General features: G+C 42.8%; 1 protein-coding gene and 1 pseudogene across 2 annotated transcripts in view; one reads left to right on the forward strand and one right to left on the reverse strand.

The window, feature by feature from the left end:
* The window catches only part of CCL28 (C-C motif chemokine ligand 28), a 31093-nt gene extending 9244 nt beyond the window's left edge, over positions 1 to 21849 (reverse strand). Inside the window, exon 1 of one of the 2 annotated variants that reach the window (XM_041750494.1) lies at positions 10347 to 11056. In XM_041750494.1, coding sequence (XP_041606428.1) covers positions 10347 to 10473 — 127 coding nt within the window. In that variant the 5' untranslated portion in view covers positions 10474 to 11056. Of the gene's footprint in view, positions 1 to 10346; positions 11057 to 21614 lie in introns of those variants that run through there. The other variant, XM_041750493.1, reaches the window with a different exon arrangement.
* On the forward strand, positions 13762 to 16990 carry LOC121488161 (annotated as a pseudogene).
* Positions 21850 to 22332: the final 483 nt, after the last annotated feature.

The raw sequence follows: 22332 nt of genomic DNA on the forward strand, positions 1-22332 counted from the left end.
AAGGCTCCCACAAGTCATAACGACAGGTGCACAGCTGGTCACGACAGCAGAACATTCCAGCTCACCTAAATGTGTACCAATAGTTAAGTAATAGTACATCCAAATGGAATAAAGGATGAGGTATATCTGTATATGTACCCTAAGACAGATGAATGTCCATAACTGATCATTAAGTGAGAAAAGCAAGTTTCAGTACAAGAATGATCCCATTTTTATAAAAAGAATGTGACATAGGGATCCCTGGGTGGCGCAGCGGTTTAGCGCCTGCCTTTGGCCCAGGGCGCGATCCTGGAGACCCGGGATCGAATCCCACATCGGGCTCCCGGTGCATGGATCCTGCTTCTCCCTCTGCCTATGTCTCTGCCTCTCTCTCTCTCTCTCTCTCTCTCTCTCTGTGACTATCATAAATAAATAAATAAATAAAAATTAAAAAAAAATAAAAATGTGACACATATACAGAGGGAAAATTATAGAAATATATATGCCCAAATTTATAAGTAAAGACTACTTCTAGAGAGGGGGCAAATTTTCAACAAGCATCGATATTTCTATTTTTTTAAACCTCACCTGATTGAGAGAGGGAGTGGAACACTCCTGTAGAAGGAACTGTCTCCAGAATATGGGGAGAAGAGTATGCTTTTCTTGGTTGTACATCTCACAGAGTCCGAGTCCTAGACCAGTATACTCCTGTCAGCAATGATGAAAGAACCTCTGTGCTGACTTCCAGTCATCTCCAGAGCCTTGGGAAAATGCCTTGCCCCTAGTTTCAGAGCCTCATGAAGGATCTGTATAAAACTAGCTGGCGCTCTTTCTCTCCAGAAAGAGAGACTTTTACCTTCTTCTCCTGTCCCACCTGTCCTGAATAGTCCAATGCTGCCATATTTAGAATAGAATCTCAGCTTGAGATACAGATCAGTAACAACTTACCATCAGCCCAATACATATATTTTTAATTCTTGGAAAATTAGATTATAAATACAATTCCCATATGTGTGTGTATAATATTTACATAAATCCATTTGCAAAAATGAGTGTCTTCAATAACTTTTATTTTAAAAAAATTTTAAAGATTAATTTGAGAGAGTGCGTGCGCGCGTGCACACACACACACACACACACACAGACACGTCTAAGCAGGAGGAGAGGCAGAGGGAAAGGGAGCAAAGCAGATTCCACACTGAGCACGGAGCCTGACTCGGGGCTTGATCCCAAGGATCCTGAAATCATGACCTGAACTGAAACCAAGTGTCTGATACTCAACCAACTGAGCCACTCAGACGGCTCTCAATAACTTTTAAACCACTAATTTGAATTACTGTAGTTGAAATATATCCACATAAGTGATATAGAGTGTTAATGGTTGTGCTCAGCCTCACTTCTGTTTTAATTTAGCTGTCACGCAAGTCTGCAGCAGCCCAAACAAGGAAAGTGTTTACCTTTCCCAGTGGAAGCTACATCATGCCATAAGAATCTACCTCTTTCCTCTCAACCTAGACCCATTAAGGGGGGTTTTCATTTTGTTATGCATATAAGGAGTGTGCAGAGAGGAATACCCAAGCACTAACCAATCAGATTCACTGGAATAAGAAAAGCAAACATTTACTGAGTGTCCACTCTGTGCCAAGTCCTGAACTCTGCATTGGAAATGTTGAGATAAATAAGGCACAGTTTCTGCCGTTGTGATATTTAATAGTCCAGTGGGAGGCAGGGAGGTAAATAATCACAATACAGCAAAACAAATGTTAACAGATTGATGTTCAAAGCAGACTGGGGTTACAAGTGAAAAAAGCAGATTCAAAAGGCCACATATTGTATGGTTCCATTTATATGAAATGTCTGGGACAGGCAAATCTATATAGAGAGAAAGTAGATTAGTTGTTGCCAGGGGTCGGGGTTGGTGGGAATGCGGAGTGACTGCTAACAGGTGCATGGTCTCGCTTGGGGTTAATGAAACATGTTGGAACTGGTTGTACAAATATGTGAATATACTAAAAAACCACTAAATTGTACACTTTATTTTTTTAAGATTGTATTTATTTGAGAGAGAGAGAGTGAGAGAAAGCAAGAGCATGAGCAGGGGGAGAGGGAGAAGCAGGGTCTCCACTGAAAAGGTAGCCTGATGTGGGGCTTAATCCCAGGACTCCAGAATCATGACCGGAGCTGAAGGCAGACACTCAACTGATTGAGCCACCCAGGTGCCCTGAATTGTACACTTTAAAATGGTGAATTTTATGGTATGTGAATTATATTTCCATTTGTTAAGTGCTATAGGAGAACAGAATACTGGTTGTCCTTACATTAATTAATGCATTCATTTCCTAAAACTCATTGCTTCTTCAGCTACACTGTGCTGACTACTCTCCAAGTCAAACTATTTTAATATCTCAAAGTTTTGGGTTTATTCATGTATCCATCCATTCATTCACCACCTTACCTTAAGTGATCTCTCTCTCTCTCTATCTCTCTCTCTCTCTATATATATATATGTATATATATATATAAGTATATATATATATACATATATATATATATTCTTATATATAGTGAATCACTACGTTAGACCCTGGGAGTAGAGACATGAAGAATTACTATCTTCAGAGAGCTAATACTCAAGAGCACTGCTATAAGTTTCAACCCAAGCAGCTATAAAATATGAAACGGACTTTCAGAAGCATTGAGGGTATTAAGAATCATAGGCAAACCTGTGTAGTTAGGAATTTCAGTTATCTGAGAGCTGACATCAATTCAAAGAATAGTTTTATGCCAGAAAAGCACCCAGCACCTCTATCTACTTAGTAAACTGGATTACATTTCTCATATATTAAGGTAGGATGCACACACGTGGCTGGAGATCATTGAACCTAAATCGGATTAACTATCAAAAGGCAAGAAGCAGGGATCCCTGGGTGGCGCAGCGGTTTGGCGCCTGCCTTTGGCCCAGGGCATGATCCTGGAGACTCGGGATCGAATCCCACATCAGGCTCCCGGTGCATGGAGCCTGCTTCTCCCTCTGCCTGTGTCTCTGCCTCTCTCTCTCTCTCTCACTGTGTGCCTATCATAAATAAATAAAATAAAATTTAAAAAAAAAAGGCAAGAAGCAGGCCCGATTTATTATATGTTGACAGAAGTGACTGGTGCCCTTCTGAGGCAGCTGGAAATATAAAAGACCAAGAGAGATGGAATCCTTTGAAGAGTGCTCAAAAAGTTAGGCAACCAAGCTCCCTGAATACTCAACAGCCATGTAGGCCACTCTTCCTCTCTAGGGGGAAACGTGCCTACTGGACATCTCTTCATCTTACTGATAAATAAGCTACTAAGAAGGCAAATGTTTGTCCAAACCAACACAGCGGGTCAGAGCAGCATTCCTGCTGACTGCCAGGGTTAAAGACAAAGGAGAAGGAAAGAAGAAGTTGTCATCACAGAGGTGGTGAAGTGGCCTCTGTCACTGGTGAGTTGGGATCACAGTTCTGGCTCAATGCTAGAAAGGACCATGAAGTTGTTCATGGAGCTCACGGATGACCCTGGATGACCAGCCAGACAGCAAGAAAATGCATCTGTGTCTCCACTGTGGAAACGTGAGCACCATCGGTCTGACCCCTCGAACAGCAAGCAGGATAAGAAACAAAACTGGGGGATCCCTGGGTGGCTCTGCGGTTTAGCACCTGCCTTTGGCTCAGGGCGCGATCCTGGAGTCCTGGGATCAAATCCCACGTCGGGCTCCCGGCATGGAGCCTGCTTCTCCCTCCTCCTGTGTCTCTGCCTCTCTCTCTCTCTCTCTGTCTACCATAAATAAATAAATAAAATCTTAAAAAAAATAAAAAAGGATAAGAACCAAAACAAAAAGGAAAACAAAGCATAGCGCTACTAAGAGCTCACAGTCTTCATTCCCTGGCGGTGTGGTCAGTGCCAGCACGGTTGGCAGAATTGTCAAAGCCCAGGGTGAGACACACAGAACTGAGGAAGAAAGGAGCCCCTGTGGACGTGAGGGACACTGAGCTGGCCTGCCTGGCTGACCTTGGGAGGATTGGCCTGGGCTGGATTTTGAGGGAGAGGCCTCAGTGCTGGCATTTTCTCTGGGAAGTCTGATAGAATTCTCCCCTCCTAGTCTCCTTCAAACAATCTTCGGTGAACCCTGCATTATTTTAAATTGACTTGGAGAGGAGGTTCTGCTAAAATGTATAGAGAATTTAGCATTTCTCATTGATCGTCTCACTGTATCCTATGAATCAGATACTAGTATTATCCTCATGTTACAGGAGAAAAACGAGACTCAGAGAGGTTAGTACACTTGCCCAACATCCCACAGCAGTGTAAGTGGTAAAGCCTGTTGGAATACTGGATGCCTGACTCCAAGGCCTGAACTCCTTGCACAAAGACACTTCTGGAAGAAAAACATTTTGGGGTGTTTTGAAATGCCCCCAGAAAGGAAAATCTTTGGCTCTGAACAAAGACCAAAGGGGTCAAAGTCTAAAATTTAAACCCCCCGCCCCAAAGAAAAGGGGTCAAAGTCTGAAAAAGGTAAAAAAAAAAAAAAAAAAAAAGTATGAAGTATTTATTCACCAAGGTTATTCTAGGATCTAATTCTTCAGTTTGTTCCTTACAACTGTCTTAATGTTTCCTATTTCTTTACAGCGTTATTACCTGATTAAACAAAATTAAGTAAATACATATAAAGAAGGTAGCCAAGTTGGGGTATGAGGTTATGCACAAGAAACAGTGCTCCTAGACAGACATGAGTTGTGTGTGATTTAGGACCAAGCTGGGAGCCTATATAAATAATTCTAATATTGAGAATGTGAGGACACAAGTGGCTTTCCAAATGGATCCCTCACAAACCTCAAGGATCTGCTTTAATTAGAGCTGTTTAAAAAGACACTGGTTGGGCAGCCCCCGTGGCGCAGCGGTTCAGCGCCACCTGCAGCCTGGGGTGTGATCCTGGAGACCAGGGATAGAGTCCCACGTCAGGCTCCCTGCATGGAGCCTGCTTCTCCCTCTGTGTCTCTGCCTCTCTCTCTCTCTCTGCCTCTATGAATAAATAAATAAATAAATAAATAAATAAATAAATAAATAAATAAATAAATAAAAAGACACTGGTTGACCAGAGAAATAAAAAGCATGTGTTCACACAAAAATCTGCACATGAATGTTTGCAGCAGCTTTATTTGTAATTCTAGCTTTCCCCAAAACACTGGCTTCAGTTCAGATGTGGCCGAATGGTTAGACAAACTGTGGCACATCTATACTATGGAATATTTCTCAGCAATAAAAAGGAACAAACTTGAGGCAGCTGGGTGGCTCTCAGTTGGTTAAGCGGCCAACTCTAGCTCAGGTCATGATCCTGGGGTCCTGGGATCCAGGCTTGTGTCTGACTCTCGGTGCAGTGGGGAGTCTATTTGAGGGTTCTCTCTCTGCCCCTCCCCCATTTGCTCTCTCTCTCTCTAAAATAAATAAATCTTAAAAAAAGAAAAAAGGAGGGGGGACTCCTGGGTGGCTCAGTGGTTGAGCACCTGCCTTTGGCTCAGGGCATGATCCTGGAGTTCCCGGACTGAGTCCCACATCAGGCTCCCTGGGCAATGTTAAGATTCTTTTGGAGAACATCGCCCCCTACAGGTTTTTTCATTGAGCCTCCTGTCAGAATAATTCCATTTCAAAGAATGGTCCACAACTTCCTCTCTACTGATGATGGTCCAGAACTTCCAGATAGGAAAGATTTAGAGGGGGCAATAAGGTTGAAAAAAAGGGATTAGGTGATTTTTCTTCTGAATTTACATGGTTTTAATTCAATTGATACAGTTACCTAGTTGGGAAAGCAAGCTGATAAGAGCTAAGCCTTCCCCAAAGCACCCTGGTCCACCACTGCATAAAGCAAGGAATCCCATGGGAAAGAACCTGCTTTTGTTCCAAAGCTGGAGTTTACACAAACACAGGCCTGTCTGATGGAGTAGGGGTTCCTGGAAGTAAATGTGGGAAGAAAATTATTGCAAGTAAAAAAGAAGTAAAAAAGAAATCTTCATAGCAGGCTTAATAAAAGTGCAGGACCCAGAGGTGTGGGCGAGCAATGGTCTCTGGCTTATTGTGAGGCTTATTCTGTTCCACCCCCACATCCTTTCCTAACTGCCCCAGACATGCCCCTTTGCTTTGGAAAGGACATTCCAGACTGTTTCAGTCCAAGAGCCCTATCTGGAAATCTCTTTGGAAAGGTGATTTCTCCCACCTGGTAGCTTATTTTTTAACTATGTTTAGAGTTTTTCCTTATGGTTTGCTATTATATCTTATTCAGCCAGAAGTCATAAAAATAACATTGTTTTAAAAGCTTCACTTTTTAGCAATCAAGCCTGCCAGTTCTCAGCCACAGACATCAGCTCACCAGGTATCAGGTTCCATGTTGGAGCTTGAGGCTAAAGTTCCAGCCAGTGTGAGTCCTGCCTTAACTAAAGCAGCCTCCTGGACAATTTCCCCCACAAGCATACTTTAGGGTGACCAGCTGAGGACTTGTCACCTGGCATCAGATCCCATCATCAATTCTCAACAGGTTTCCCCCAGGTACCCTATACTTTCTTTTATAGTGTTTGTAGTTTATCATCATTTTTTGGTTTATGTCTATTATCTTTGCTAGAATCTATACTCCTTGATAGAAAGGACAGTACTTTATCCATTTTCATATCCTTGGTGTCCAGGACATAATTAGTGCTCAATAAATATTTTCTTTTTAAAATTTTCTTTCTTGGGCAGCCCAGGCGGCTCATTGGTTTAGCACTGCCTTTGGCCCAGGGTGTGATCCTGGAGACCTGGGATCGAGTCCCGCGTCGGGCTCCCTGCATGGGGCCTGCTTCTCCTCTGCCTGTGTCTCTGCCTCTCTCTCTGTGTCTCTCATGAATAAATAAAATCTTAAAAAAATAAATTTTTTTCTTTTTAAGTTTTATTTGAGAGAGGTGTGTGAGACAGCACACAAGTGATGGGGAGTGGCAGAGGTAGAGGGAGAAGCAGTCTCCTCGCTGAGCAGGGGGCCTGATGTGGGGCTCTATCCCAGGACCTCAAGATCATGATCTGGGCCTAAGGCAGATGCTTAACTGACTGAGCCACCTAGGTGCCCCTAATAAATATTATCTAATGAAAAAAAAAGTTTTACTTTTTACACCTGGAATTTATTTTATGTATGTTCTGAGCCAGAAAAGGAATCATTTGCATTAGGATAACCAATAGCTCAGAACCATAAAGGTAAATAAAAATTTTCTCCATATATAAAGGACAAAGAGACCATTCCCCCCTTCCCTTCTTTCTTAAGAGTGTTTCGTTAGAGACATAGTGAACCTGAGTCCTTACCCTAACCTTTGCAAGAGGCAAATTTCCCTAAGGATTAAACCCAGTCTCCAGTTGTCATACTATAACTATATATCTAAGGTAACTGCCAAAGAACCTCTACGTATGTAAAAATGTGCCTCTGGAATTAGCTCAGGGTCTCTCCCAAGATGCACACGGACTGCCACAAGAGGTAAACCCCCGTTTTTTTGAGGAGATAAGAAGTTATTCTTTCTTCTTGTTTCTTGCATAAAATATGTGCAATTCTGTTCTAACTTCAGAATCACTTTCAGGCTTGTAAATCTGCTAACGCTCATTCAATAATATATTCTGTTCTCTTTTCTCTTTTAGGACAGAAGGATCTTTTGTTGGCAGGATTGCTTCCTTTCCACAGTGGAACTGCCTAGTCTCACTGATGCGCAGACACCCCTTAAGTCTTCATGCTCCCACATACACACAGGTCTGTTTCTGGGCTTTCTCTTGTTTCATTGCTCTATTTACCTATCTTGGCATCAGTTCCATACTGTCTCAATTAAGGTGACTTTTTAATCAATCCTAATGCCTAACAAAATTAAGTCTACTTATCCAACTGGTTCTTCAAAATTGTCTCGACTGTTCTTGGCTCTTTACCATTCCTATACATTTTAGAATCTGCTTAAGTTCTTCAAAAATCTTTGGAACTTTGGCTGGAATTGCACTGAATTTACAACTAAATTTTGGGAGAGGAGACATCTGAAAAAAATACTGCTTTCCCATCCATAAATATGCAATTATCTCTCTAGTTATTCAGGGTTTCTTTGATGTCCTTTAAGACCTTTATGAAAAAATAAAATATTGTTATATATCCTTATAAGTTTTGTGCTATTGTGAATGGTCTTTGAAAGATTACCTTTTCTAGGGCAGCCCGGGTGGCTCAGCGGTTTAGCGCTGCCGCCTTCAGCCCAGGGTGTGATCCTGGAGACCTAGGATTGAGTCCCACATCAGGCTCCCTGCATGGAGCCTGCTTCTCCCTCTGCCTGTGTCTCTGCCTCTCTCTGTGTGTGTCTCTCATGAATAAATAAATAAAATCTTAGAAAAATTACCTTTTCTAATTTTTTTTTTTTTGATGTGTAAAAATGCTGTTGATTATGTTGATCTTGTAGCCAACAACTTTGCTGTACTTTTTTTTTAGTTGTAATAGTTTGGAGTTGATATTCTTTGGTTTTCTAGGTAAACATACATTTTTTTTTTAATCTCTTCCTTCTCAAATCCTGTATAGCAATGAAAGGCTTTTCTCCTTTATTTAAAAAAAATCTTTAATCTCTACACCCAATGTGGGACTCAAACTCACTAGTCCAAGTCAAGACTCCAGTGCTCTACAGACTGAGCCAGCGAGGCACCTCAAGGCTTTTCTCCTTTATTACCTTGCTAAATGCCTAGAACAGTGCTTACCCCACGGTAAACTCAATACACAAATTTTAAATTACTATGATGGGTTAATCTATTTTCTTCCTTGCCCTCTGGGGATAAACCATACTAGGTCATAATGTATTAATCGTTATACGATTCTGAGTTTGATCTGCTATTTATTTAGATTTTTGCATTTATTTTCATAAACAAGATTAGTCCATTCTTTTATCCCCTAATATCAATCTTGAAAGTTTTGGATATTAAGGTTATATTAATCTCAACAATGCACTGGGTAGTTTTCTCTGCCATTCTATTATTTGAAGAGATTTTATAAGATGAGGATGGTCTGTTCCTCCAGTGGTTGGTAAAATCTCTGAAACCATCTAGGCTTGGTGTCTATTTGAAGGAAATGTGTTCAACTCTAATAGTTATTTGGTTTTTTTTTGGGGGGGGTAGGTCTTCTCTGCTCAATCCTGGTATCTTAGTTTTCTAAGACATTGTCCCTTTCGTCTACAATTTCTAATTTCTTTTCACTGAAGGCGGGCAGCCCAGGTGGCTCCAGCGGTTTAGCACCGCCTTCAGCCCAGGGCCTGATCCTGGAGACCCGGGATCGAGTCCCAAATCGGGCTCCCTGCATGGAGCCTGCTTCTCCCTCTGCCTGTGTCTCTGCCTCTCTCTTGCTCTGTGTCTCTCGTGAATAAATAAATAAAAAATAAAATCTTTATTTTCACTGAAGGCATTCGGAAAACGCCACCTCATTGATTATTTTAAGTTAAAGCCACTTAAAAAAAAAAAAAAGCAATGCACAAAGGCCATCCTAACTTTCCTAAAATCCCTGGGGAGATAAAACTCCCAAGTAAAAGATGCCCTCCCTGCACCTGGAGGAAGGCATTTTTATCACCAGAGGGCGGCACTTCATCCCTTTGAGTCAGATGGTGCTCCCCTACTCCAGGGGAAGTTGAGGCCGAGAGAAATCTGTACAAACCAATCCTGTTAAGCTAACCCTTATCTATCTTCCTGGTCACCTCGCCCAAGTCCCTTTGGCCACTTTTCCACAATTTACCACTCTTTCCAACTTTATAAGCGTTGATTTAAACTTATTTGGATCTTCATTTCCTTGTGAAAGCTGCTATGTCAATTAAAACTTACATAGATTTGTATGCTTTTCCCTTTTTAATGTCTTTTCTTACAGAGATCACCCGTCAAGAGATCCTGGTAAGGGTTTTTTTGTTTTTTTTTTCCCCTCCCCTACATTACAAAGTTGCATTGCATTTTTTTGCAGTTCGGGTTTTTTTTTTTTTTTTTCATTCTTAATAGTGTTTCAAGAGGAGGTTCTCGTGCAAAGTAACCGTTTAAAGCTTGGATCTAAGTAATACACGACATATTTATAAACTTACAAATATCATGTTTTGAAGCTAAAAACCATTTGATCCAGATTAAAGAAAAAAATCACAGTACTCTGAAAAGTGGAAGCTACTTATTATAACAGGTGGCATAGCCTAAGTGCATTTATTTAAAACACACGCACGAAAAAACAATTAAGCGTTCAACCCAAAAACCTACAAGAGAAAAATCAAGAGGACCCTGAACCCAAATCAAAGATGGGAAAAGACAAAAGCACGACGTCGCGGCGCTTTACGGCCGTCGCGCTCACGTGCCTGCGGTCATGGCGGCCGTGTGGGAGGAGAGGCCGGGAGCGGGACACTTGGTGCTGGAGCCGGAGCCCAAAGAGGAGGAGAAGGAAGGACGGACGCAAGGAGAAGCGGGTGGTGTTCCTGCAGGCATACTGGGGCCACATCCCGCCGCTCCTCCGGCCTCTGCGCGTGCGCAACGGGCACGGCGCCGGCGGCTTTTTAGCTAGCCCGCGGTGGCGCGCGCGGCGCGGGGAAGAGGACGTTCCGGAAGCAGCGGCCCGCGTCCAACCAGGGATACGCCCAGGGGCGGGGCCACGGTCGGCCCCTCGCGCCAGCCTCTTCCGGGAGGGCGGCCGGAAGTGCGTGCGCCTGCGCGGCGCGGCCTGGGCCCTCGGGAGCCGCTGGGAAGCCCGGCCTGTGTCCCGGCCTGCCCTGCCTGCCGACACCTGCCCTTCAAGGAGCTGCGGGAAAGTTTTAGGGTTGGGGTTTTTTGTTTTTTTTTAAATTTTTTAAAATTTTAGTCTTTTGATTGATCTGTCAGTTTCTGATGCGGGTATGTTAAAAAAAAAAATCTCACTATTGTCGAGATTAGGTCGGATTTTTTTCTTATGGTTTGGCAGTACGTGTCTGCTGGGCTTATATTTCAGACGCACGCCGGTGCCCTTCTATCCACAGCGGGGATTGGAGTAGGGCGCTAGCCTCAGGGGCAGTTCTTTTTTTTTTTAAGATTTTATTTATTTATTTTTAAAGACTTATTTATATTTGTTTATTTTACAGAGAGAGAGAGAGAGAGGCAGAGACACAGGCAGAGGGAGAAGCAGGCGCCGTACAGGGAGCCCGACGCGGGACTCGATCCCGGGACCTCGGGGTCACGCCCTGGGCCAAAGGCAGATGCTCAACCACTGAGCCACCTGGGCGTTCCAATTTTTTTTTTTTTTAAGATTTTATTTATTTGAGAGAGAGCATGAGCAGGGGGGAGGGCCAGAGGGATTGGGTGAAGCAGGCTCCCCCGTGGGGGCGTCCCCTGGATGCCGGGATGCCGCGGTCATGACCCGAACGGGAAGCCGGTTAACCCACTGAGCCCCCCCAGGCGTCCCCCAGAGGAAAAATTTGACATGGGTGCCCAAAAAAATTCAGTAGTTGAGATTAAATAATATTTTAGGCAATATTTTTTAAAATAAAAGTTCATACCAAAAAAAAGTGTATGACGAATAAAATACAGTTGACCGTTGAACAACATGGGTCTAAAGGGTGTGGGTCCACCTCTGAGGATTTCTTTTTGATAAATGCAGTGCCCTAGATGAATTTTCCTCATGATTTTAACATTTTCTTTAGCTTACTGTATTTTAAGGACACAGTATATAATACATGTAAACATGCAAAGTACGTATTTATTAGCTGTTATTGGTAAGCTTCTGGCCAGTGGTAGGTTACTAAAGCTTAATTAACTTAGTAGTTAATTTTGGGGGAAGTCAAAAGGGATTTGGGGGTTTTCCACTAGGGTAGAGTGAGGTTGGGGGCCCCTACCCCTGGGATGTTCAAGGATCAACCTTACTACAATTTTATTATTTTTTAAAAGATTTTATTTATTTATTCATGAGAGATGGAGAGAGAGAGAGAGAGGCAGAGACACGGGCAGAGGGAGAAGCAGGCTCCATGCAGGGAGCCTGATGTGGGACTGCATCCTGGGTCTCCAGGGTCAGGCCCTGGGCAAAGGCAGGCACTAAACCGCTGAGCCACCCGGCCTGCCCCTTACTACAATTTTAAATAACAAAATTTGACCCTGCACTCTTAAGGCAGTCTTAGGTGTACCTTCTTGGGGAACTGATACTTTTTATCCTCCTGTGAAATTCCTCTAGTCCTATTCCAAGTTTTTGCCTATGTTCTACTTTTCTGATACCGATATTGTGACACTAAATCTTTTGATTAATTACTTACCCACCTTATTTTGTGTTTTCTTCTTATCATCCTTTTTTCCCTCCTTTCCTTGGTTGGATTGATCAGTTTTCTACATTTCCTTCATTTTATTTTTGTATTGAGAATTTAACCTGGATTAGGTCAAGGAAAAACCCCCTTGGGAAAATATCAACACTGGCTCACACACATTTTTTGAGTTTGAATCATTCCAGCAAATTTATTATTTTACTAATGAAAGTGATTGCCAGGTCAGTAAAATTCCATCAGCGTTTGTGGAGCACCTACTTGGTGTCTTTCATTGTTCTAGGCACCAAATATACAAAAATTAGGAAGTCCTAGTCCCTGCCCTCAGGATGCCTCCAATAGCAGATGTTTGTCTAACGTTATCTTTCAGGACCTCCTTACTGCATGTGACATTGGTACCCATTCCGTCGTGGACACTTTCCATATCCCTGGTTGACAAGACCTTAATCCCTCCTAATTGTCCTAATACTGAGAAATTACATTCTTTGCTCTGAATTTCTCCTTTGCCCTCTCCTCAATAGTTGGCATTCCTCAAAGTTCAGTCCTTGACCTTCCACTCTTCTTTCCGCTCACGTCTTCTCATGCTTTGAGTTATTATCTATATCAGTAGCTTTAAAATATCTGTCTACTTTAGCCTCTACCCCAATAATCCTGACATGTATTCAACTGCTATTGAACATACACTTGAATATTCCACAGGCTCCCCTAACTTAATAAATCCCTAACTGAAGGCATTATTTCTTACCACTGAAAATCTTGTTCCTTTTCTCATCTCATTTAACACTCATTTACTGCTACCCAAGCCGGAAACCCATGTCATTCCATCCTGCATTCCCCATGGCCAAACTCCTGTATGTTTTACTCTGTTTCTCAGAACTGTCTCCCTCCTTTTCATTCCTTTATTCCTGAGTTCAAGATGTCACTAATTGTTTCCTTTTTCCCAGTCTTGTTTTTGTCTCATGTGAATCTGTGGTCCCAGAGCATCCTATGCTTTGCTATCATTAGCATATATAAAAAATTAAGAGTTTATATGACTGTGTCTTTTGACTGTGAGCTCCCTCAGTATATGTTTGTATCCATACCACGCAGCACAATACCTGTTATTAGTGCTAAATAAATGCCTCTTGAGATGAACTAAGCTCTTTTGTCTTCTATATCATTGTATATTGTTTTAAGGCTTTTAATGCTATAAAAATTCATTTTGGGGTAGCCTGGGTGGCTCAGCAGTTTAGCGCCACCTTCAGCCCAGGATGTGATCCTGGAGACCTGGGATCCAGTCCCACATCAGGCTCCCTGCATGGAATGGAGCCTGCTTCTCCCTCTGCCTGTGTCTCTGCCTCTGTGTGTGTGTGTGTGTGTGTGTGTGTGTGTCTCAAGAATAAATAAAATCTTAAAAAAAATTAAAAATAATAAAAATTAAAATTAATTTTCCTTTTTTTTTTTTTTTTTTTTTTTTTTTAGGAAATAAGGTTACCTATATTTGGTCAATGTCTTAAATCTCAAATGTCCTTAAATTACACAATGCTTTTCAGAAACATTATCCCTCCACCCTCACTCAAGTAATTAGGGGTCAATTCAATATGATAAATCATTTGCCCATTATATTTAATAATTTAAAGAGATTAGTATCTCATTAAAGCATTAGTTTGTCTTATTAATGAAAGTGTTGTTGCTATTGTTTCTGTTGGTTTTGGGTTTTGTTGTTAACAGCATTTCCAGTAGTGTCAGAGATTTGGGTGGGTGATTTGCCACGAATTTCTGTCCCTGATTTGGTTCCATCTGTGACCCAATTTTGGATCAAGGCTTTAAAGATTTCCTGCTCAAGATCTGTCAAAATGAATACTAAAACACTACACATCCAGTCTGTGATATAAAAATTGGATTTCGGGCTTTAAGGAAATGACTCTTTACTATAGAGAGGTTAACGAGCTTCCTCTCTTACTTACATGTATTGTATAGTCTCCTGCCACTCAAAGTGTGGTTCCCAGAGCTGCAGCAATTGCATCACTTGGGGACTTTTTAGAAATGCAGTTTGAAGGGCACCTGGGTGGCTTAGTGATTGTCTGCCTTCGGCTCAGGTTGTGATCCTAGGTCCTGGGATCGAGTCCCACATCAGGCTCTCCACAGGGAGCCTGCTTCTCCTTTTGCCTATGTCTCTGCCTCTCTCTCTGTATGTCTCTCATGAATAAATAAATAAAATCTTTTTTAAAAATGTAGTTGGAAAAACACTGATATAAAGAACACTTTATAGAACACAGTAAAACAGAAACAGAGCAAAGGCTTGTGCCATACTATTGTAGAAAGGATTCCCAGGCCAAAGATAAAAACAATTAGAAAGATTCACTTGCCTGCTGACAGTATCTCAAGTTTGAGTGCCATTTAAGAAGGCCAACATGTAAATAAACAATGTTTTGAAAGTGTTTGGTTAAGGAAACAGTTCCCTAGTCTAGTGGACTTCACATCTTAACGGAGCCACATCACACTGGATGCCGACAAATGAAGGTGTCTGTCGCTGACATTGAGGAGGCAGGAAGGCCTCACCCAGCAACGGCACATGGAATTGCTCTGCCCAAGTAACATCCTCCTGGATACTTTTCAGAACCTTGGCATCATATTTAGGTAATAGAGAGTGAATGAGGTTTTTTCTTTACCTCAATAGGAAGACATTTGGTCACTAGTACTTCTCACAGCATGGACACTTGGAGGGCTCGGGGGATAGTCCTGAAGGGGACAGGAATGACATTGTGCCAGAGGGACACACTGGAAGGCATTACTGACATTACTTAAGCATATGGAGACAAGCAACCAGATTCAATCCCTGCCTTTACCACTTTCTAGCTTACGTTGGATGAGTTAATTCTCTGTCTCATTTTTATCTGTAATATGGGTATGGTGATAGCACCTACCTCATGGAGGTGTTATGAGGATTGCACGAGTTTATATACTTAAGTGCTGAGGACAAAGTAACAACTAGCTGACAATAATTAGAAACAAAACCACATTGCCTGCCCCATAGTAAGTATCCAGGTGTCAATATGAAGTGTTTGTGAAGTGTGCCCATTGTCCGTTTACTCCCCTCAGCTTCAACTTCATCCTTAATTGTCAATTCTATAAGATTAAGATGAGCCCTTTAAATATTTTTCCTTCACCAGCTGGCATGATGTCAAACTTTGTCAGTAGGGGACCCTGGAAAGGCCTTGCAGTGAGAAGGGGTTTTCCCTCCAGGCTCCGGGGCACTCCTCACCTGGCTCCCGCAGGCCCCACTCCTGCCGTGCTGCAGCTCCTCTAGCACCAGGCTCTGGGGGCGGGCACAGGACAGCCGGCAGCACCCCCCCAGGCAGCTGTGTGGCTGAGTGCCTCCAGCAAGACACCTCCCTGTGAAGAACCTGCCTCTGCAAACTGGAGGGCACACCAAGTGATTTTTTTTTTGCCATTTGGTGAGCCACGGCTGTGTCTTCTCCAACGAGGTCTGAATCTCAGCTGGGCAGGGAAGGGGTACAGGATCCCTTCCCTTGAGAACCCCGCTTCAGGCCTACCCATATTAGTCCTACATTATCAGCCCTATCTATCCCTGTACTCTTTAGAGTTCTTTTACCTCTTTCTAGCCTATCTCTTGTTACAGTTAGTAATTTGATATATTAAACTTTCCCTGTCCAAATTTTTGTCTGGTTTCTGTCTCCTAATAGGACTCTGACAGATAATGAATGAGTCAGTGGAACTTCAACGTTCCAAATTATTCCCGGAAGTTTGTACGTTGTCTATAAACTTTAAAGAAATGACTATGTCTATTAAAAAGCTATACTCTTGTATATGATTAATTAAATAAGAAAATAGTAGGCTCCTGCTGGAGCCACCTCTGCCAGCAACATGTTCAAGGTAATTTGGAGGTCTGTGGGGCCAGCCAGCCTGAGTCTGCTCTCCTTCAAAGTCTATGCATCACCTAAAAGGGACTCGCCTCACAAAACTTCTGTGGAAAGTTAATGAGCTTTCACTCTACTCGGTTCCTGGGGGTTAATCTAAATATGTGTAGGAGCCAAGTACCCAACTTGAAGAAAGCATTTCACATCTCCAATATTATTGCGAGCTATATACAAGTTGGTGTCAGGAAATGAACTCACAAACCAAGGTTCAATGGGGGTTAGCTATGAATATCTCCCAAATGCACCTCCTGGATTTTTTCCAAGACTTGGTGTTATTGGCTTTGCTGGCATTGTTGGACTTCTTTTGGCTAAAGATTCAAAAACAAAGAAGCTGGTATATCCATCCGCCTGAGTTCCTGAGAGTAGCTGCCTCTCTTTATTATCCACAACAAGCCATCGTATTTGTCCAGGTCAGTGGGGAGAAATTCTCTGACTGGGGTTTACAAAGATACATAGTTGTAGAAGATTTGTGGAAGGAGAACTTTCAAATGTTATAGGTAAACATTGGAAACTCCATGCAGTAAACAAATATTTCTATTGAAAAATGGCAGAGAAGTCAATACTGAATGTAGCAAATTGGCTTTCTTCTTCAGGAAAAACTATACTAGGCTTCTTTGTTTTCTTGGGTGATGCCATACTGCAAGTGGACTAATTGGAAGTCCTTTCACCTAGAGATAATGTCCAGCATAATGAGAACTCCTCATTCACATTTTGCTATTTATGTACATAATTAAAATTCAAATTAAAATATAAATAAGAAAATAGTAAGTAATGTGTAGATAGTGGTTCTTTTTATGCTTTTAAAAATCTGTGTGAGGGTTGCCCGGGTGGCTCAGCGGTTTAGCGCCGCCTTCCGCCCAGGGCCTGATCCTGGAGACGTGGGATCTAGTCCTACGTCAGGTTCCCTGCATGGAACCTGCTTCTCCCTCTGCCTGTGTCTCTGCCTCTCTCTGTCTCTCTGTCTCTCATGAATAAATAAATAAAATCTTTTTTAAAAATCTGAATGTGTGGGGGTTCATATATGTAAATGCACAGAGTCCAAAGTGACTCTTCCCAGTCTTGCCAGTATTTTTCAAGCTGCGTTTCCTAGGAGGGGGCCTATGGATGTGCTTTCAGAGTTCATTAATTCTCCAGACAATTCCGAAATTTTGGTATGTCATCTCAATCATAATCTTTAAATAGAAATGTTCTGGATCTTCTGGAAGACCATCTTAAAAGAGCATTTTCAGGACATTCAAATTGTACTTATGTTTATGCTAGTGTTGTTATCAAAGTCAGACCCCACCTTAAAAATGGTCCCAGGTCAGTCAGAAAAGAACAGACTAGAATCTCATACTGCATTCATGCTAAGGGAGGACTCCATTATATCACTGTGGGTCAAACAGAAAAAAAGTGATGAGGGAAAAATCGCTTCTCATTCTGAACATGGTAGTATATGCACATAAAGCTCCAAATCTGCATCTTAAGAATCAGTGCTATATTCATGTTTGGAATGTTGATGTTAGTTTTGGCCAAAAATTAACTATTAATTTAAATTAATACTATTACATTGAAATATTCTTGGCTTCCTGGTTGTGTTTTTATTTAAATTTTAAATTTATTTTGGGGTTTGTAACTGTTTAATGTTTATATATCAAATAACATAGGATAATAATTTAAAGGTCATCACTGAGAGTAAAAGTGACCCATGTATGACTCAGATTTGAGAAGATCGTTGGTATATCATACTGCTTCTCCAGACATAGAAAAGTTTTTTTTTAAATTTATTTATGATAGTCACACAGAGAGAGAGAGAGAGAGAGGCAGAGACACAGGCAGAGGGAGAAGCAGGCTCCATGCAGGGAGCCCGATGTGGGATTCAATCCGGGTCTCCAGGATCGCGCCCTGGGCCAAAGGTAGGCGCCAAACCGCTGCGCCACCCAGGGATCCCCAGAAAAGGGTTTTTAAAAACCCCTGGGGGCGCCTGGCTCAGTCAGTTGAGTGGCAAGACTCTTGGCTGGGCACAGGTCTTCATCTCTGGGTAATGGGATGGAGCCTGCCTCAGGCTCCATGCTCAGTAGGGAGTCTGCATGAGATTCTCTCTCTCTCTCTCTCTCTTTCTGCTCCTTCCCCTAAATAAATAAAATCTTTTTTAAACATTAAAAAAAATTTTAAAACCCTGAACTACATTATAGATATGACCGAGTTTTTGAACCAATCTAGATACTAGGGGACCCCTGGGTGGCTCAGCGGGTTAGCGCCTGCCTTTGGCCCAGGGCGTGATCCTGGAGTCCTGGGATCCAGTCGCACGTCGGACTCCCTGCATGGAGCCTGCTTCTCCCTCTGCCTATGTCTCTGCCTCTCTTTCTCTATGTCTATCATGAATAAATAAATACATAAATAAATCTTTAAAAAAAAATCTAGACGCTTAATCTAACAATGGTATTGAATTCAGGGAATGCAGGGTGTGAGGTTGGTTTTTTTTTTGTTGTTTGTTTTTTTGCGGCATGTGTTTTAATGAAAAGGTACAACAGGGGAGAAATTGAAGGACAGGTTATTGGGCACATCATGTCAGGCCCTACAGGGACCACTCCTGGTGAAATGGAAAGTCCCAACTGTTCAGAACAACTTCAAGCATAAATGTATATTCTTGGTAACCCTCCCTACTGAGTCTCCTATGATTAAAACAGAAAATACAGGGCACCTGGGTGGCTCAGTCAGTTAAGCGTCTGATTTTAGCTCAGGTCATGATTTCAGGGTCCTGGGATGGAGCCCCACGTCAATCCACTGTCAGGCTCCACAGTTGGCAGGGAGTCTATTTCTCCTTCTCCCTCTGCCCCAACCCATGCTGCCTGTCTCTCTCAAACAAATAAAATCTTAAAAAAATAAAATAAAATAAAATTTTCTTTTAGGATGCAAGCAGCAAGTCCCTAGGAAGTATCTGTGTAAGAAGGAGCCATATTTTGAGAAAAACAGGTTGCCCGAAGGAAGTCAGTTTGGGACTCTGAAGCAAAACCCCCCACCTTGCATCTGTTGGACACAAGCAGAGCCTTATTCTAAATGTATATAGTGAAAACAGGCCCACAAAGCCCGAGATTGTGGCTTTAAGTAATCTGGTCAGGGCCACTGAGAGTGGAGGAGAGACCTTTTTATAGACTCATTACTGAGTCCTGAGAGCCAGCAGCCACGTCAGCAGGTATAGAGCTTGCCCTCCTAACTTTGGGTAGGATCCAAGCCTTTAAATTACAGGTAAGTCAACTGCTTCCTGATGTATGCATAACACTTTGGGAATGCCAATTACTGAGCCATAACATTAAAGTGGCCAATTATGGCACCATTAAGACAATGCAACAGTTGATGCCTGTAAGAACAAATCGTATTTCTCAAAGTCCCAAACTGGCACAGACCACTTCCCCAGCCCCAACCCCAGCTTGTGGCAATTGCCAAAGCCACCTATTCCTCAGTATTCCAGCTTCCCTCCTCCGTCCCCTCCTGCCCCTGCCCTCCCATGGAGCACGTGGGACACAGAGATACCCAATGGAAGTCTTTTGAAGAGAGCAGCTGGTTGCCCTTCTCAGTTCCACGACTGCTCTCAGGCCTGCTTTTGTGTATTTTAACCTGACATTGCTTATTTTTAAATGGCAGAGGGTTGGCGCTTCTCAGACACTGTGATTTTCTAGTGGCCCAAACTGCCTGCGGAAAAGCCCTGGGAATAACCCAGAAGGCCACTGTGGGGTCTCCTCAGTTCTTTCTTTCTTACCCGTCACCAACTGTTCCTTTTTCAAATACCTCTGTGTTTTGCTGTCTCACCCACTCTGCCAAGACTGGGCCCCATGCGAGGCTCAGCCCTGGGTGTCTGGCAGGGGCACCCTCGTCACCCACCCCCCGCCCCCCACCTGCCCTTCTCTCCCTCCTCTCCTGCAAGAGAGGTGCTGCTCTTGCTGCGGGGACAATTGAAAACAGGTCAGGAAGCTGAAAGGAGAAACCTACACTTTGATTCCAAAGCTTTATGTAAAGAAAAAATTTGCATTGCCAAAATCAGGTATAAGCCTTAGCTGGTAAACCTTTGAGAAACAGTGAAAGTGAATCCTGCAGTTTCAATGGTGAATTTTTCTGAAAGTAATTTTACAGAAACTTATAAAATGACACACTTGTGTTTTTGTCTTGATAAGATAGATGGATAGAAATAAAGAAGAGATTATCCAGATTTTTTTTTTGTGCTCAGTAATATAAACCCAGTACTTTGGTGCACGATACTGGCCCCTAAACAAATGCCTACAGGAACCAGGCGCTTCATAGAATGTAGCCAACTTCGGTGAAGGACAGAGGGCTAGTCTGCTCTAGCCAGTTCTTGCCAGGGGACATGGAACCACTGTTGCCAGCTGTGATTTTTCAAGAGAGACTTTACAATCCCAGTTTGTGTGTGTGTATGTATGAGAATGTGTGTATTAAATCTGCCAGTTTTTACATGTTGGCTTAATGTTTTCAAAAGAGGACCAAACAGAACTTTTATTTCACCTCTGTTCTGGATTTAGAGAATCTATTCAGAATGAAGTTTCAGAAAAGAAGACTGGAGAAAAGAGTCAAATCAGTCAAGTATTAAGTACTTATGTTTAGGTTTTCCTAAATACAGTAGGAAACATTGCCTCCGAGCCCAAATGCAGTTATAATCTCCGTATTATGCTAGCAATTCACAATTGAAGTTCTCCTTTTGATATCATTTGTATGGTTCAATCTCCCTTATCCTGCATCCCCCCTTTTTTTTGAAAGGCCTACTTATTTGTTTGAAAGAGAGTGGGGGAAGGGGCAGAGGGAGAGGGAGAGAAGCAAACTCCCCACTGAGCGTGAGCCCCAAGTGGCACTCAATCCCACCACCCTGACACCCCAAGACCATGACCTGAGCCAAAATCGAGTCAGAGGCTTAACTGACTCAATCACCCAAGTGTCCCTGGCCTGAATCCTTTTTTCATTGTCGGTTTGAAGTTGTGGTTTTAGCATCCATGGGGCTGACTTTGTTGCTTACCAAACCCCTAACCCAGAAAATCAAGTCTGTCTTTCTTCCAGGAACATGCACATTTGTATCCAGTGGAGCAGGTTAGGTGAAGGAGGAGACAAATGAGTAATAGGGGCTTTCCTCCAACCTCTACCTGGGGATTCTCTAAGGTAACTGTTGTCAGAAGAGGAAACACAGGTCAAAGCTCCAGGATGGAAGGCTCTCATCCTCCGTGTGGCAAATTATTAATATTCCTGTTCAAAGGAGGTTCCATGCTTGAAGATCAGGGACTTAAACCCATGCCACTCGCTCATAGGTAAATGGAAATTCCTACCTGAATGCAGAGATCAACCTTCCTGCCCCAAAATGCCACCAGCACCTCACTCCTTCCAGCTCCATCTTGGGAGGCAGTGCCTCCTCTTTCTGCTGGAGGCTTACAGAGCCAGCACCCCCACTCACCTTCTGAGGAGGGAAGGGCCACACAGACAGCCAAGGCCACGAGAGCGAGAGTGATTCCTGTCTGCTGCATTCCTGTCTCCCTCACCAGCCCAGGCTGCTCTGCAGGTGAGGCTGGACGATCAGGAAATGAGGCTGAAGGTGGCCTTGGGTGCCCAGAGTGTGGAGGAAAATGAAGCCAGGGAGCTCCGCCCCCGAAGGTGCTGGGGTACCTATTTCTCATGTTTCTTTCCTTGAAACAGGCTCTTTCTGAAGACCACACCTGTCCAGTCTGGCAACTGCCAGCGGTGAGCTGGCAGTTGGTGAGGTCATTGTGAGTTGGGGGTGTGCAACAGAATCACTTGGGAACCACTAAAACATAGTGATCTACTCACATTCCTCCACAAGGGGGCTGCTGCTTCAAATCCTATTAATCAGGATTTGAAGCAGGGGACCAGCAATCTAAAATCTTTGGAAGCTCCATAAGTGATTCTGATGAACACTTCTATTGAAGACCATCTCATAAAGGAATCAGAGTTTTTAAGTAGCTTGGTGAAACTAAGAGTTTCTGGTTTCGGGGACAAGGGTGACAAGTCATAAAAAAAAAAAAAAAAGAAACATTATCTGGTGAAAAGATATGGAAAAATTCGACCCCACTCTGGTCTTGGTTTACAGCCAAATTGTTTCCAGTGGAGCTGTAGTTTATTTAGGAGGAAAGTAAGATAGGTAGAAAGGCCTCTTC

The sequence above is a fragment of the Vulpes lagopus genome, chromosome 3 (assembly GCF_018345385.1).
Source record: "Vulpes lagopus strain Blue_001 chromosome 3, ASM1834538v1, whole genome shotgun sequence".
Taxonomy (NCBI): domain Eukaryota; kingdom Metazoa; phylum Chordata; class Mammalia; order Carnivora; family Canidae; genus Vulpes; species Vulpes lagopus.